The sequence below is a fragment of the Hyperolius riggenbachi genome, chromosome 5, assembly GCF_040937935.1.
Source record: "Hyperolius riggenbachi isolate aHypRig1 chromosome 5, aHypRig1.pri, whole genome shotgun sequence".
Classification (NCBI taxonomy): domain Eukaryota; kingdom Metazoa; phylum Chordata; class Amphibia; order Anura; family Hyperoliidae; genus Hyperolius; species Hyperolius riggenbachi.
This window is the reverse complement of record NC_090650.1, coordinates 58,630,189-58,645,616: the sequence shown is the minus strand read 5'-3', so window position 1 is coordinate 58,645,616 and position 15,428 is coordinate 58,630,189. Positions and strand designations below refer to the sequence as shown.

At 44.4% G+C, this 15,428-nt stretch overlaps 1 protein-coding gene across 25 annotated transcripts in view; it reads right to left on the bottom strand.

The window, feature by feature from the left end:
* PARD3 (par-3 family cell polarity regulator) overlaps nucleotides 1-15,428 on the bottom strand; it is a 771,876-nt gene that overhangs the window by 3,520 nt on the left and 752,928 nt on the right. For 21 of the 25 annotated variants that reach the window (XM_068235736.1, XM_068235747.1, XM_068235742.1 and 18 more), the window contains one exon: nucleotides 7,451-8,667. In XM_068235736.1, coding sequence (XP_068091837.1) covers nucleotides 8,298-8,667 — 370 coding nt within the window. In that variant the 3' untranslated portion in view covers nucleotides 7,451-8,297. Of the gene's footprint in view, nucleotides 1-7,450; nucleotides 8,668-15,428 lie in introns of those variants that run through there. The other 4 variants (XM_068235737.1, XM_068235760.1, XM_068235761.1 and 1 more) reach the window with 1 other exon arrangement.

Sequence of the window (15,428 nt, the reverse complement as noted above, 5' to 3'; positions counted from 1 at the left end):
TAGTGGCAGAAAAAACAAGATACAGATCATTTTGTTGTGATAAGTAGTGGTAATGTTACTGGCAAATAATTGGGAGGAGCGCTGAAATGTGAAAATTGCTCTGGTCCATGAGGTAAAAATACACTCAGGGCTTAAGTGGTTAACACCCGGGATATGTCTGTATGACTATGTACAATGTAGCAAGACAGCAAGAATCTGGCTATGGCAGTGATATGTCTATGGCGCTGGCTGATGACGTATGTTGTTGGTGTACTTAAACTTAAAAGTGGTTAAAATGTCAAATTCTCTGATCAATATTAAAATATACTTGAGTTAGGAAACTTTGCAGTGGGCACAGGGGGATCAGTACAGCTAGAGGGAGACCTGGGGGGTCCATCACCAACTGCAGGTCCTGGGCATAGATACCACCATGCCCCCACCCCCTTTAGACCACAGAAAAAAAAAGTGTCTAATTTGTAATGCCAACCCTTGGAATGATGTGATATCGACCTTTGGCAGATTTGACCACAAGGATCGAATCTGTCAAGGAAAACCTCATTGTGTAAGGGCACCCTAAAGTAAACCAGAGCTGTAATAAAAGCAAGACTCGATACTTACCCGGGGCTTCCTCCAGCCCCATAAGCACGTGCGAGTGCCTCACAATCCTCCCGTGGACTGCCTCATGCTCATAAGGCCACGACCGATGCAACTGAGCCTGTTCCTGTTACCAGGGCTGAACGGGAGATCGCAGGAGGACGGCGTGGCACTTGCACGTGCTTATGGGGCTGGAGGAAGCCCCAAGTAAGTATCAAGTCTTGCTTTTATTACAGGTCTGGTACACTTTTAAGCCTAGTACACACATTCAATTTTGATTGGCCAATCATTGACAATATTTACCATTTCCATGTAGTATAAGAGCTTACCGGCACAATCTACGCAGTTTTTAGTATTTAAAATCTGTTGGCACACATACTACATGGAGGTAAGTTTGGGTAGTCATTGGGCAATCAAAATGGGATGTGTGTACCAGTCTTAACTTCAGCTCTGCCTAAATACGGGCATGTCACTGTGGCTGTTTTCTTAACGGCTTACAATTAGGTCACTAACTGTTTGAATTTCGGACTTGGCATAGATTCTTTGCACTGGAAAGGATCAATGCCTAAATTCAATGTAATGTTTTTCAACATCATGTATGTTCTGGCTCCCCAGCAGTCTGAAGTATGTTGACCCGGCCCTTGACCAAAAAAAGTTTGGGGACCCTGGGTTTACAAAAAAGGAGAAGGAAGGAATCACCACACTACAGCTAGTTTACTATCAGTAAATGCTCAGTGTAAGGGATGGTACACACTCTGCCCCCTTGCAGCACAGGGGACACTGGATAGGCAGTAGGCAAGTACAACAGAGGCATGCTTACACATTTTCTCTTGCAAACGAATCCTCTGCACTACAACTCAGCATGGTGAATATCTCTGGTACATAAATCAATCGCTGCTTGGAGTTAGAGATGTGCCAATACGTCGGTGCGACCCCCATAGGTGAATCCGCACTAACAGTTTATGTCAGAAGTATAACAGTGACTCCTCAATATTATAAGATGGGTTTAAAATTAATTATGCAAGTAGAACACATTAAAAATCGAAGTGACAACTTAAAGCAAACCTGAAGTGAAAATAAACGTAAGAGATATTGTAGAATATATAGAATTGTATGTGTAGTAGAGCTAAAAAATAGTAGCCCAAAAAAAAAAAAAAAAAAAGTGACAGAATGATGTAATGTTATTAACCACTTAACGACCGCCTAACGCCGATAGGCGTCAGCAGGTCAAAGTGGAGTTACCATGGGCGGCCGTTCCATGTCAGTTCACGGAGGGTGTCTCCGTGAACTGCCTGCGAGCCTCCGATCGCAGCTCGCAGGCTAAATATAAAGACGCGGGGAAGAAATCCCCGCTGTTTACATCATACGGCGCTGCTGCGCAGCAACGCTGTAAAGGAGATCAGCGATCCCCGGCCTCTGATTGGCCGGGGATTGCCGCCATCTGATTGGCTGAAGCCTATAAGAGGCAGCGCAGGACGCATCACCGTCCTGTCTAGGGCAAGTCCGCCCCCCCGCTAAGCAAAAATAGCCGGTGGCGATCAGACCCCCCCAGCAGGACATCCCCTAGTGGGGAAAAAAGGGGGGGAAGTCTGGTCGCCCTGGCTCAATCCTGATCTGTGCTGCGGGCTGGAGAGCCCACGCAGCACAGATCCTTAGATAATCCCCTAGTCCTTAAGTGGTTAAAAAAAAAATCTAAAATGAAAATGAGACATTTCTTTGCTACTAATGTTCTATTTATTATACGTATTACACATACAATTCATTATATCATGTTTTTTTTTCGCTTTATATTTGCTTTAAAGTAAACTTGCAACAAGTCTTGACGATGGTTTTCCAGAGGACACAGAGCTAGAATGGGCTGCTTGAGGAGGACGGAGGGCATACAAATGAAATTGACGCCGGGAGACTTGGGCGCAGGATACAGCCGATATATGGCTTGTTCTGCTGCTGCACAAGTCCCGGCGGTGTTAATTACTATTCCCTCTCCAGGTCCACATGGATAGTAGAGAATGATGTAATGCGGTTGCCAGCTGTTGCTGGAGGCCGAATTACAGTGTTTTTAAAGTAACTTCAGCTCCATTTTCTGACGGTGCCAAAGTTACTCCCTGTGCGCTGCTACAGCCGTAATTCCTATTACGGTCTATGGTGGCGCCGGCTGCGCCCAAATCTCCTGCACTATAATACTCGTATTCGGACAGAGGAAGTCTCTGGATTACCCAGCGATCAGCAAAGTGCTGAATAGCGCTCAAGTGTGAACCAGCCCAGAGAGGCGAGTGATGACAGCCTGGCTTGTGGGATACCACCAAACGACAGACAGGATCCCCAATCTCCCATAAGCTAGTAGATACACAGGCCCAGCCATGGCAGTTCTAGCGCTCTACAATACAGACAGCCTTTCTATCTACCTACTTGACATGATTTATGGATAAGCATCACAGAGATATGCTAAACTCCTCACTGCAACATTAACGCTCCAAGCTTTCCTCATAATGCAACATTCACAACACCGTGTAACAATATCCTCCAATTCACACTCACACACACTGTCAGCAAGACATGCTATGGGGTCTACAGAAGCGCAAGGAGGGTTCTACAGATGCTGGTGAGATGTTACACAATCACAGCTCAGATTTCCCCTCCTACCAAACCTTTCCCTCGATCTGTCCTGACAATACTGGTCTCCCGTCTCCTATGCACAGGGCTTGGGAACATTTTATCAGCTGAATCAATGCTAAAACATGTTTCCCGCCAAAGAAGTGAGACTGCACAGCTTTGTGTGTGGCCAGGGTAAAATGCGACAGCCTGTTACATCCAATTTTTCAATCATCTTGCAAACATCGTATGGATACCACTGAAGGTTTTTTTTTATTTTTTTTTAATGTTTTTTTGTACTCCACTTTAAAAATCCTATAGCACAGTATTTACTAATATTTTTGGAAGGAGCATTACACGGACCATTTCTGAAGTGACAGTATGGAGCAAACACGGTGTTTGATGCAAGCACCGCTGTTCTCCATTGTATGGCACTCACCACTATGGAAGTGATGTACACCACAAGTCCCCTGTAAGAATTGCAAAAAGTACCGCTATATGATAAGTAATGATTGGGGTAATAAGTGGCAGTCTGTTCAGCTTTATCTCTGCATGTTCTACTACGTACACACAGCGCCGTCTGATAGAATTGAGCTAGATCCTTTGGGCGACACTGTTGCACACTTCCTCTACAGAGGTGTCCCAAGGCTACAAACAAGGGCCAAGGCTGTTTTTTAAGGAACGTCAATGTGGGTGATGATGGAGTTGCTTCTCATGGGCAGGGGGGGGGGTTGGAGAACATTGGGCTCAGGGGTCGCTGTACCTTAAAATTCAGCATTCCGGATATGTATGCGGCTTTGGGGGAAACCCGTGCACATGCAAGATGATGAGCCAAGATAGTCCAGTACAGGTGAATGTCATCTAACCTGTAAACACAGCTTAACCTCTTCCGGCTGTAAGTCATTGAAATCAATGTCATGTTTACTGCCTCTTATCCCTAACAGGGCATAGATATCAGTTCCTCTCGCTGCGCGGTCGCCAATGCTGCCCAAATGCTCAGCTGTCCCGATGACAACAGCTCTGTACACAGGCCACTAGCCCATTTCATTGGCTCCTGATCCTGTGAGCCAATCACAGTAATCACAGCCAAAATTCTAAAAATAGGCTATGGTATGGTAATAAGATGCTGTTATTTTAAGTTGATGCAAATCTATGCAGCTTTGAATTGGACCAATCAAATGCAGTAGTTGATGCATTTAGTTGATCACTTTCCATATGCATACATTTGTATAAATAAACTCAATAGGATTAGCATCTCTGTGACCAACCTTACCTTTCCCTATAGAGACTTAAAAGCACTGATTGTCAATGAGATGACACTAATTCCATCTTGCATGGAAATCATATGCAGCTGGAAGTGAGCTAAACTCAGCAGGAAAAGCATTTGATTGGTGCAAAACCAAGCTGCATATAATTAACATTACATTTAAATGCAAGCCAGAATTATTTGCATCTCATTAACTATCTCTGTGCAAGAGTAAAAAGGTCATTATTACCTGAAACCAGCTTGAGATGAGCAAACAAAGGTATGCAGGGGAAGTGTATTTCTGAGGGGAACTCTTACATAGCTTTTTGTTTGTAAACTTGTTCCCCAGTTCATGTGCGCTTTAAAGCAACCCTTAAAGAGAACCCGAGGTGGGTTTGAAGAATATTATCTGCAAACAGAGGCTGGATCTGCCTATACAGCCCAGTCTCTGTTGCTATCCCAAACCCCCCTAAGGTCCCCCTGCACTCTGCAATCCCTCATAAATCACAGCCACGCTGCTGACAAACAGCTTGTCAGAGCTGGCTGTGTTTATCTCTATAGTGTCAGTCTGCTGCTCTACCCACCTCCTGCAGAACTACGGTCCCTGCCTGCATCCCTTCCCTCCCTGCTGATTGGAGGGAAGGGACGGGGGCAGGGACCGGAGCTATGCAAGAGGCGGGGGAGCAGCTGAGACTGACACTACAGATGTAAACACAGCCTCACAGCATGGCTGTGATTTATGAGGGATTGCAGAGTGCAGGGGGACCTTAGTGGGGTTTGGGATAGCAACAGAGGCTGGGCTGTATAGGCAGATCCAGCCTCTAAATGCAGATAACATTCTTTAAACACACCTTGGGTTCTCTTTAAGTGACCTATAATCCCATCCTCTCTGTGTCCTTGTTCCTGTACCCCCAGTAAAACTATTTAACTTCCAGGTAAAATAAGTCTTTGGGAGTACTTGTGTCCCCGAGTATGTGTTGCTCATGCACAGTATGGATGCACCAGTCTTAAGAAACACTTGGGGACACAAGTGCTTCTGAAGACTCCTGAAGACCAGCAAATTCAAATGAGGCACAGCAGATGGAATAAGGACACAGGTGAGAGGGCTGGAAAGGTTCTATAGGATGCAGAGCCTTCCCTCTCCATGGGGGGGTATCTATAAATACTTTTATAGGTCGCTTCAGAATTACAGCAGACTTTGCTGTGAGGGAAGCTTGCTGACTGCTGCACCTCTGAAGGAAGTCACATGATCAGCTGAGCAGGCACTGAAAGCAGCAGGACATTACCTTCAGTAAGCAGAAGCCAGTTGGTTAGCCATTTTCAGAAATGATTAACATCAGGTCACTGGCTGATGGAAAACAAGAAACACATCTATAGTATTTATTAAGTACGCACTAAGCAGACTTTGCTATGATAGCAGGGCTTTCCAACTCCAGACCTTGAGGACCATAGCCAAGCCTCCGTTTAGGATGGACGGAGAAAGGGAGAAATGTGTTCCACCTGAGGATCCAAACCTTTCCCAATTCAGTCCCATCAATTAATTTGAGCTGTGCCAAAATTGTGTGAGGATCTTTGCCTAGGGTTGCCAGGTCGGCTGATGGAGAAAACCGGACAGGGGGTGGAGTTAGGGGCGGAGTCAGAAGCGCACTTTTATGTAGAGTGGGGCTAAGCAATGGGCTTTTTAAAAAATGTTTTTTACAGCATTTATATCGCACTGACATCTTCTGCAGCACATTACAGAGTACATAGCCATGTCACTAACTGTCCTCACCAGTACATGCACATAAGAGACCACTTTTCACCAGTAAATGCACATAATAAGAGACCGCTTTTCACCAGTAAATGCACAAGCATTACACGTAGCAACGTCGGGAAGCGCGGGCTCGGGGGCGGTACTTAAGCTGGCGTAACTTACGCCGCGTAAGCTGGCTGGCTGTGCCTTTGACTGACAGCCAGGCAGCGAATCAGCGGTCGCGCAGCGCTGGCGGACGGGTGGCGGGCCTGTTACCCAAAACGGGCTACACTGACTTCATAATCAAACTGTATTTCAATTGCTGTAATCGTGTTGAGAGACAGCAGTAACATAAGGTTTGACAAGCATGATGTGTGACAGCGTGCTGCTTCTAAAACACCCCCCGAGCTTTGTGTCCCCATCTCTCACTATCTTCCTACCTGGGTTAGTGCTGGCCCCTGTAGCAGATCCGAAGTTGAACGCCATACTGCTGGTGACGAGTCCTGCACAGTTTTGCCGAATTACAAACTGCAGGAAAACCCCGCTCCCACCATCAGGAGACAGCCTCACTACAGACACTGCGCATGCGCACACAAGTTAGCGCGGCATGTCGTACATCACCATGTCGCAACTTCGGAGCCGTACAGGCCGCCATGTTGGAGGCGGATCTCAGTATTGTGATGTGATGACAAACAGGGGCGGTGCCATATCCACAGTAGTGCTTCCCGAATCCCTATTGCTAATCGGGCAGAATGATCTCTGTGACTCCGAAACGGCTGATGAACGGATGTTTCGGAGTTACTGGCGGCAAGTGGCAAAAGGCATAAAACCGGACATCTTAATTGTCCGGTTTAACATGCCTTTTTGCACAGGACACAGCGGCCAAAAACCAGACTGTCCGGTCTAAAACCGGACACCTGGCAACCCTATCTTTGCCCCGCTGAGGACCGGAGTTGGACAGGTCTGTGGTAGGGGAAGTGGAAGATTTACTTTAATGTGCAAAGGCTCCCAGGGTCAAATTTTTGTCAAGGCCACAAAGGTCCGGGACTTGGGCGGCTGCATCCTAAAGGGCAATGCTGCACATGGAAGGGGAGCTCCAACAAACTGGGCCTAGGAGCTGCAAAAGCAATGAGCAAACTGTGATTATGGAGAAAGCTGCAGATCAGGTCTCAGCCAGGCATCCAACTATTATGGTAGATGCTGTGGTATCACAACGGCCTCTTACTTGTTACTCAAGCATTGTGGACACCATTTGAGCCCTCAACTGTGCTACAACAAAAAACGGCAGGCAATATTGCTTCAGCTTATAAAATGTCCCTCTTCACTGTGCATCAGAGGGGTGAAATTATAATACAAAAATGAAGACAAATCCTGTAAATATTCTTAGAACCTGAAAATGATAAAATACATTCTAGAGATAAAAACAAATTGCTTATATAAAAATCCAGACATGTACACCCCACCTATCCTTTAAAAAGATACTCATGATAGAACGAACATCTCCATACAAACTTCCGTGAGATGAAAGGTCAATGTAAAAAGGTCACGTATATTTTTTTTCTTTGTAGTTACATAATATCACAACAAAAGCAGAATCAGGTTTATAATTGCTTCAAAACAAAACGTAAGTACTGTCAGTGATTAAATGACCAATGGCGGGCTGCGTTACGCCAAGAAAATAATACTTTAGTCGACTGTTCAATATGTACGTATAAAAAAAAAAATGGAAAGGAAACTGGTTGAGAAGATACCTTAATTCATTACATTCCCACATTGTTATGTCAGTAAGAATAAAAAAAACAAAAAAGGATAATTAGAACAAAAACGAGCAAGGTGTGGCAGGTGTTCCTTGATTTTTTTTGTGTTTTTTTCTTTTCCATGAAAACATGATCTTCGGGAGACAGATTTAATGTCAGTGGTGATTGTCTTATTGTAAAACATCCTTCCATGAAGATAACACTTCAGACCAAGAAGACAAGGGCAAGAAGACGAGAAGAGAGATCCACGGTTGCTTTGCCCATATTGCAAAAGGCACTGAAACAAGCATGATATGCACCACAGTACCGTCCGTTTTTAAAAAATAATACAAAGTCTTTCATGAAAAATATTTGTTATTGCCATTATTTATTTATTTATTTTAGTGTTCAGTGTTCCTCAGGAATAGAAGGGTCTCCCCTGTTCTTGCGGTAATCGATTGAGCCGTGCTACCTGAGACGGCGACGGTGGGACGTCTTGACGGAAAGGACCCTTGGGTTGGGCATAGTTTGAGTCATAATTATCAGATCCTTCTATGGAAACCTTTTTTTTGAGCTGCTGTTCTTTCCTCCTTTGCTCCTGTCTGAGAAGTTCTTGGGTCTCCATCATGACTCTGGCATTGAACCCGTGTCCACCCATGTAGCCATTTCTTGACCCTTGATAGCTGGAGTATCGGGGGTTCTCCTTGGCGCTCTGGAAGCCTTCTCCCGGAGAATAGGCCTGCTCCCATGAATCTTGAGACACAGAGCTAGGATTTTTCCGACTTTGCCTGCACACAGATAAAAAACTGCATTAGCTGAAAGGATTACAGCAAACGTTTATTTGAATTCTTACCTTGTTTTCTTTGTACCTACAGAGAGAAGGTACTGCAAATATTTCCTAGTATCAATGATTAGACCTGGTGGTCTAGAGTGGGCCAAACATAACGCAAAGTGGGCAGACCACTTGGGGGCCACATTTGACCACTCTGTGGGCCAGATCTGGCCCGTGAGCCGGAGTTTGACATGTATGATCTAGAATGTGTACAAGGCTTAGGGGTGGTGAATATCAACAGGAATGCACTTTTTATCTTATTTGGCTTGTTTATATGATTACAGAAGACAGAACACCGCCTCTCAGAAACCTGCTGACAATTTACAAAACAAAAGTAGCTAATGTACAAATAGAATAAGATAAAAACAACGATGTAAACGACCACTAGCATGAAAAATTAACAAATGTAAAACACATGTGTACTCATACTTATGAGAAGTAAGTTTTCACATTCTCATGTTGCTGTCACTTACGGTAGGAAGTAAAGGCCTGGCAAGTTTCAGACTAGTCTATGGTGTTGTCCCAGTACCTCCCGATCTATGCAAAGACGTCGGCTGCCTCCCTTCTAATTTAGACACTATTTTGGCAGTTGGACTGAGCAACCCTGAGAATCCCCTTTTAGGAAATAGACTCGTCCAAATCCAGTAAGATTTTAACTGCCTACTATAAGTGTCAGGAACATAGGAGAAAATTATTTTACAGTGCATTTTAATCGGGGAGAAATATACTTGTTATTCGTAAGTGTACACATGTATTTTATTTATTTTAGGAATAGTGCTCCTTTAAATGACCTGATTTTTTTTTTTACACTTATCATTGCTTACTATTACAGAGAAGATGATGCTTCTACGTTACATTATGCTTTCTGTGTTGAATGCCTGAAATGCCCTTTGATCACTTGTAACACCAAAGTACAGAGAGCACAAACATACATGAAATAAAAAAAGTGGACCATTCTAAGCAACTGAGGAATAGCAAGAAATATTTATTCCACCGACTCCTGGATCCCACTCTCTGAAGTAAGACCTTCTGTGACAAAATGGTGCACCAATATCTCGACTACTTTCATCTCGACCATAAAAAAGAAAAGTTGAAGGAGTTCTAAGCACAGACTATAAAGTCCTCGGGCATCATGGCTGCCAGGACAACAAATATCAAAAGAGCATCCCTGACAAGCGTCTCACTGTTCCCAGCATGCTCCATGTCTCCCTGCTCTCTCTCTGATGGATTGCCTGGCTTTGACCCACTTCTAGCAGCCAGGAAGAGCCTCTTGCTCCTGGCCTTTCCTCTCGGGAGTGGGATTCCTGACAGTTGTGTCTGGGCTGCCTCTGTTTGCTGTGCCAAGCTACATTAAGTTTCAGTGCTGTAGGAAGCTGGCTATGAGAGGACTCCCGTAGATCCGAGGTCATTGAAGTTATTGCCTCAAGGTATTGAAAGCACAGCATGTGCCAAGAACCTTTGAATTCTATGAAGGTCAGTCTTTGAAACAACCGCTGTTTGGAACTGCCGGCAGTTAAATAATAAAAAAGAAAAAGAAGGCTCTGCTCTACGTAGGCATATAGTTAGACTAAGAATCACAGCAAACACACTAAGCCGGTTTGTAGAGTGCAGAACGTAGACATTTGCTACTTCTAGTTCAGCAAAGCCCGCACATTATCTGCTGTGAATTATTGGCCGCTCTCCACTTGTGACCGAAATCAATATTTATTTTAGCGAAACCTCACAGGAAACCTGAATCGCTGCCTTGGCTCCAGTACTACCACTCACTAAACCTCAGGGTGGGGTTCAGCTGTGTGTACATGCAAAAGGGTGCATGGGACAGCTAGCAGAATATCAGTACATTTACCAAAATTCTATAATTTTGCGGTGCTAAATCTGATAGTAAAATATTGGTAAATGTTACTAATACTTTGCTACAGCTAAACCTAACCTTATTCTTACACAGAACCCTCCCCCTCTGTCGATACCTAATCTAACTACCGCCCCCCCCCCCCCCCATTGCCTAACCCTCCCACCTTCAGCTATTGGTGGCGGCCGAATTACAGTATTTTACAAGCAACTTCAGTTCCGTCATCTGACGACACCGAAGTTACTCACCGTGCGCTGCTATAGTCGTAATTCCTATTACGGTCTATGGTGGCGCCGGCTGTGCCCAAGTCTCCTGCGCTGTTATTACGGCGCTCGTTTGCTCCGTCCAACTGCCCAAAAAGTGTACGGTGAGCAGGGAGGCTCGCCAACATCTTTGTATAAATATATTTTTCAGGGAACGTCTTTATAAAGAACAAAGGCCATGCTGAGAATCCCACATGAGGATATGGGCTAGTCCAAAATCTGTCGGTAATATCAGATTTCTACTACCTACTGTGTGTGACAGCAACATAGGAGAGAAGATATCTATAGTCCATTTTACAAAACACATACTTATTTGTATGCGTTTACATAGATTTTACATTTTAAGATTTTCACGACAGAGGTCCTTTAAGTTAACTTCAAGTCCAGTTTAACGTTTTTAGAATTTTACGCATTTGCTTGCACACAATACCTCTGCATTAAACAGTTTTATGCCTTAGACAAACTGTCATTTTTAGTGCAAACCGGCTTCTTATGACACAGTTGTCATGTTTCCATTTATTTCTGCTTAAAATGACATAAAATGCTCATATAATTAAATTTAGCCCCATAAAATCGGGGCTTTTTATAGCCGGTGAATCCTGACCGCGGCAAACTGAATAAAACGAATTTCATAGCGTGGAAGCAAAGTCCTCAGACTCATTGCATTCTCATTGACATCCTTTAATTTAATTGGGGATCACATGGTAGTAGCGAATTTTCATTACCGCCCGAGCTCTTCGATCATCATATCGCTAATTGGAATAGGATCAGCTGGTCATCTAATCCAAGTATAATATCAATATATTTTCATTACTGTATATGAATTAAGCAAACAGCTGAACACAGCCAGCGTTTAATGAGCGGCGTAATCTACTGCGGCTTCAAGGAAGAACATTTCATATTTAACGGCTCGGCCTACAGCAGCTGCAGAGGCCTCATATACAATTTAACGGGCGTAAATCGCAATAATGAAAGGGGGTGGGGGTGCGCGGACAGTGAACACGGTGCCAGCATGACATCATTCATCCCAAATGCTTTAATGGAATGATTTTAAAATAAATACGCGGTGGGCATTGCCAAGTCTGCCATGGACGGAAGATGGAAACCCACAAATACTGCCCAGCCGCCTTCAGCGTGGATTCCATAATCTACATCCGCCGCCAAGTGCTCTAAATTATAAGACAATTAATTCTAATGTCAGTATAATGTGCACAAGTTGCTTGAAACGGAATTGAAAACAAGACCCTTCTCACTATTTAACTGCTTCCGGACTGCGCTAGTTGAAATTTACGCCCAGTTTGAGAGCGGATATCCCTGCCAGGGCGTAGACTTCCAAATTCCCCAACGCGGCTATCGCCGATTGGGCCCCTTTTCCGCTGCTACAGCTCACTCGGCCTGCTGTCGGTGTGACCGCAGAGCTCCGTGAACCGGTCAGGAGCCAATTTCATTGGCTAACATTGATCACAGGGTCAGGAGCCATAAAATCAGCTCCTGGCCGGCTCAAAGTGCTCTGAGTGAGTGAGCTTCAGCAACGGGTGAATGGGTGAGCAGTGCGAAGGGCGCTAGCGATGAATCCGTGCAGCACAAAGTGGTTGGGACCTATTTTTGGGACCAGCAGTCTCTGGTCCTTAAGGGGCCAGAGACCACTGGTACCGAAGTGTTGAAAGCAGTTCTAAGTCATGATATTAAAAGGTGTTGAGGCTGCACATTATGGAACTTAATCACCTCTGCAGTAATGAGGTCATGCTGAAACCCTACAGGTCCACATACATGATGCTCTTACCATCTGGGGACGGTTTTCGGGCAAGTTCTATAGGCCAGTGACCTGTCTGTCGCTATGTAAGGGGAGGAGGGATGAAGAGCAGCACACAACGGAATGGCTCCAGTAGGAGAACAATGTGCTTCGCTGGACGTTGCTAAAGATTTGGCATGCCAGATCTTAAGGAGGCTTCACTAAGGCTCTTGTACACACGGCTACTCTTTTAAGAGGATGCCTATTGGCTGCCCCAGCCAAGGTTACAGTAGCTACACTAGGCATGCAGCTGACACAGCTGAGAGATCAAATTATACTTGTGAGTCACAGATGAGAGGGAATGAGACAGGCTCAACTCTGGAAATACATACAATGTGCAATTCTCTATGTTTTCCATCTGTCCTGTGAAAGAGTTCAAGTCCATTTTAAATACAGTGGAGGAAATAATTATTTGACCCCTCACTGATTTTGTAAGTTTGTCCAATGACAAAGAAATGAAAAGTCTCAGAACAGTATCATTTCAATGGTAGGTTTATTTTAACAGTGGCAGATAGCACATCAAAAGGAAAATCGAAAAAATAACCTTAAATAAAAGATAGCAACTGATTTGCATTTCATTGAGTGAAATAAGTTTTTGAACCCCTACCAACCATTAAGAGTTCTGGCTCCCACAGAGTGGTTAGACACTTCTACTCAATTAGTCACCCTCATTAAGGACACCTGTCTTAACTAGTCACCTGTATAAAAGACACCTGTCCACAGAATCAATCAAGCAGACTCCAAACTCTCCAACATGGGAAAGACCAAAGAGCTGTCCAAGGATGTCAGAGACAAAATTGTAGACCTGCACAAGGCTGGAATGGGCTACAAAACCATTAGCAAGAAGCTGGGAGAGAAGGTGACAACTGTTGGTGCGATTGTTCAAAAATAGAAGGAGCACAAAATGACCATCAATCGACCTCGCTCTGCGGCTCCACGCAAGATCTCACCTCGTGGGGTGTCAATGGTTCTGAGAAAGGTGAAAAAGCATCCTAGAACTACACGGGAGGAGTTAGTGAATGACCTCAAATTAGCAGGGACCACAGTCACCAAGAAAACCATTGGAAACACATTACACCGCAATGGATTAAAATCCTGCAGGACTCGCAAGGTCCCCCTGCTCAAGAAGGCACATGTGCAGGCCCGTCTGAAGTTTGCCAATGAACACCTGAATGATTCTGTGAGTGACTGGGAGAAGGTGCTGTGGTCTGATGAGACCAAAATAGAGCTCTTTGGCATTAACTCAACTCGCTGTGTTTGGAGGAAGAAAAATGCTGCCTATGACCCCCAAACACCGTCCCCACCGTCAAGCATGGGGGTGGAAACATTTTGCTTTGGGAGTGTTTTTCTGCTAAGGGCACAGGACAACTTAATCGCATTAACGGGAAAATGGACGGAGCCATGTATCGTGAAATCCTGAACGACAACCTCCTTCCCTCTGCCAGGAAACTGAAAATGGGTCGTGGATGGGTGTTCCAGCACGACAATGACCCAAAACATACAGCAAAGGCAACAAAGGAGTGGCTCAAGAAGATGCACATTAAGGTGATGGAGTGGCCTAGTCAGTCTCCGGACCTTAATCCAATAGAAAACCTATGGAGGGAGCTCAAGCTCAGAGTTGCACAGAGACAGCCTCGAAACCTTAGGGATTTAGAGATGATCTGCAAAGAGGAGTGGACCAACATTCCTCCTAAAATGTGTGCAAACTTGGTCATCAATTACAAGAAACGTTTGACCTCTGTGCTTGCAAACAAGGGTTTTTCCACTAAGTATTAAGTCTTTTATTGTTAGAGGGTTCAAAAAGTTATTTCACTCAATGAAATGCAAATCAGTTGCTATCTTTTATTTGTTATTTTTTCGATTTTCCTTTTGATGTGCTATCTGCCACTGTTAAAATAAACCTACTATTGAAATGATACTGTTCTGAGACTTTTCATTTCTTTGTCATTGGACAAAGTTACAAAATCAGTGAGGGGTCAAATAATTATTTCCTCCACTGTACATGATTAGAAGTCCATTTACTAGCAATTTCCTGTAGCATAGACTCTAGCTGCAATCCTCTCAGATAGCCATCTATGTCTTTCCCTTCTTGGAATAACATGATGATAGCAAATATAGCTCTCAGGGCCTGCTGCCGTCTTCTCCTGCTGGGCTGCTGCAGATCGCATGACCACATTTTCAAAGCAGAATCAATTATTGTCTGCAGAATCCCCCACAGGCCACAAAAAGGCATCCTTTGGGCACTCAGCTTACTATTGGATAGGATATTTAAAACTCTGCCTGATGTTCCTTTTACCTTTGTTTCCTTATTACGTCTACACAGGAGTGAATCCCCGGCATGTGTTGTACATCAGGTACCATGAGTAGAATCTGGTATTCCCGCTAATTCTGCAGTAATAGGCTTATCGTGTGACAGAGTGCATCCCTTGCATAAAGTCGTGTTCTCGCTGCTTGCATGAAACCCCCAGGAACAGCTGTTCCTGTATCTCCTCCAGCAAACCGCCACCTCCAGCAATCAACTGCTTACAGAACATATTATGGGTCAGCACAATGCACAGATTTGTGCTTCCTGCCTGTCTTCCCGTCCTCTGAATGGCTGATGGGAAAAAAGTTTACCGTAATTGTACAACTTTTAGGATCAAAGACTTGCTGGCGGTGACGAATCGCAATGAAATGCCAGCTTAAAACTGAAACGTATGCTGGAGAGGGGAAAAAAGGAATATTTCAGAACTTCTGTCCGATGGTAAATGAAGAAAGTTATTAGCTTGGAATGAAAGCCGGCTAATTCGCACTCTCTATGCAGACGCAGGCAT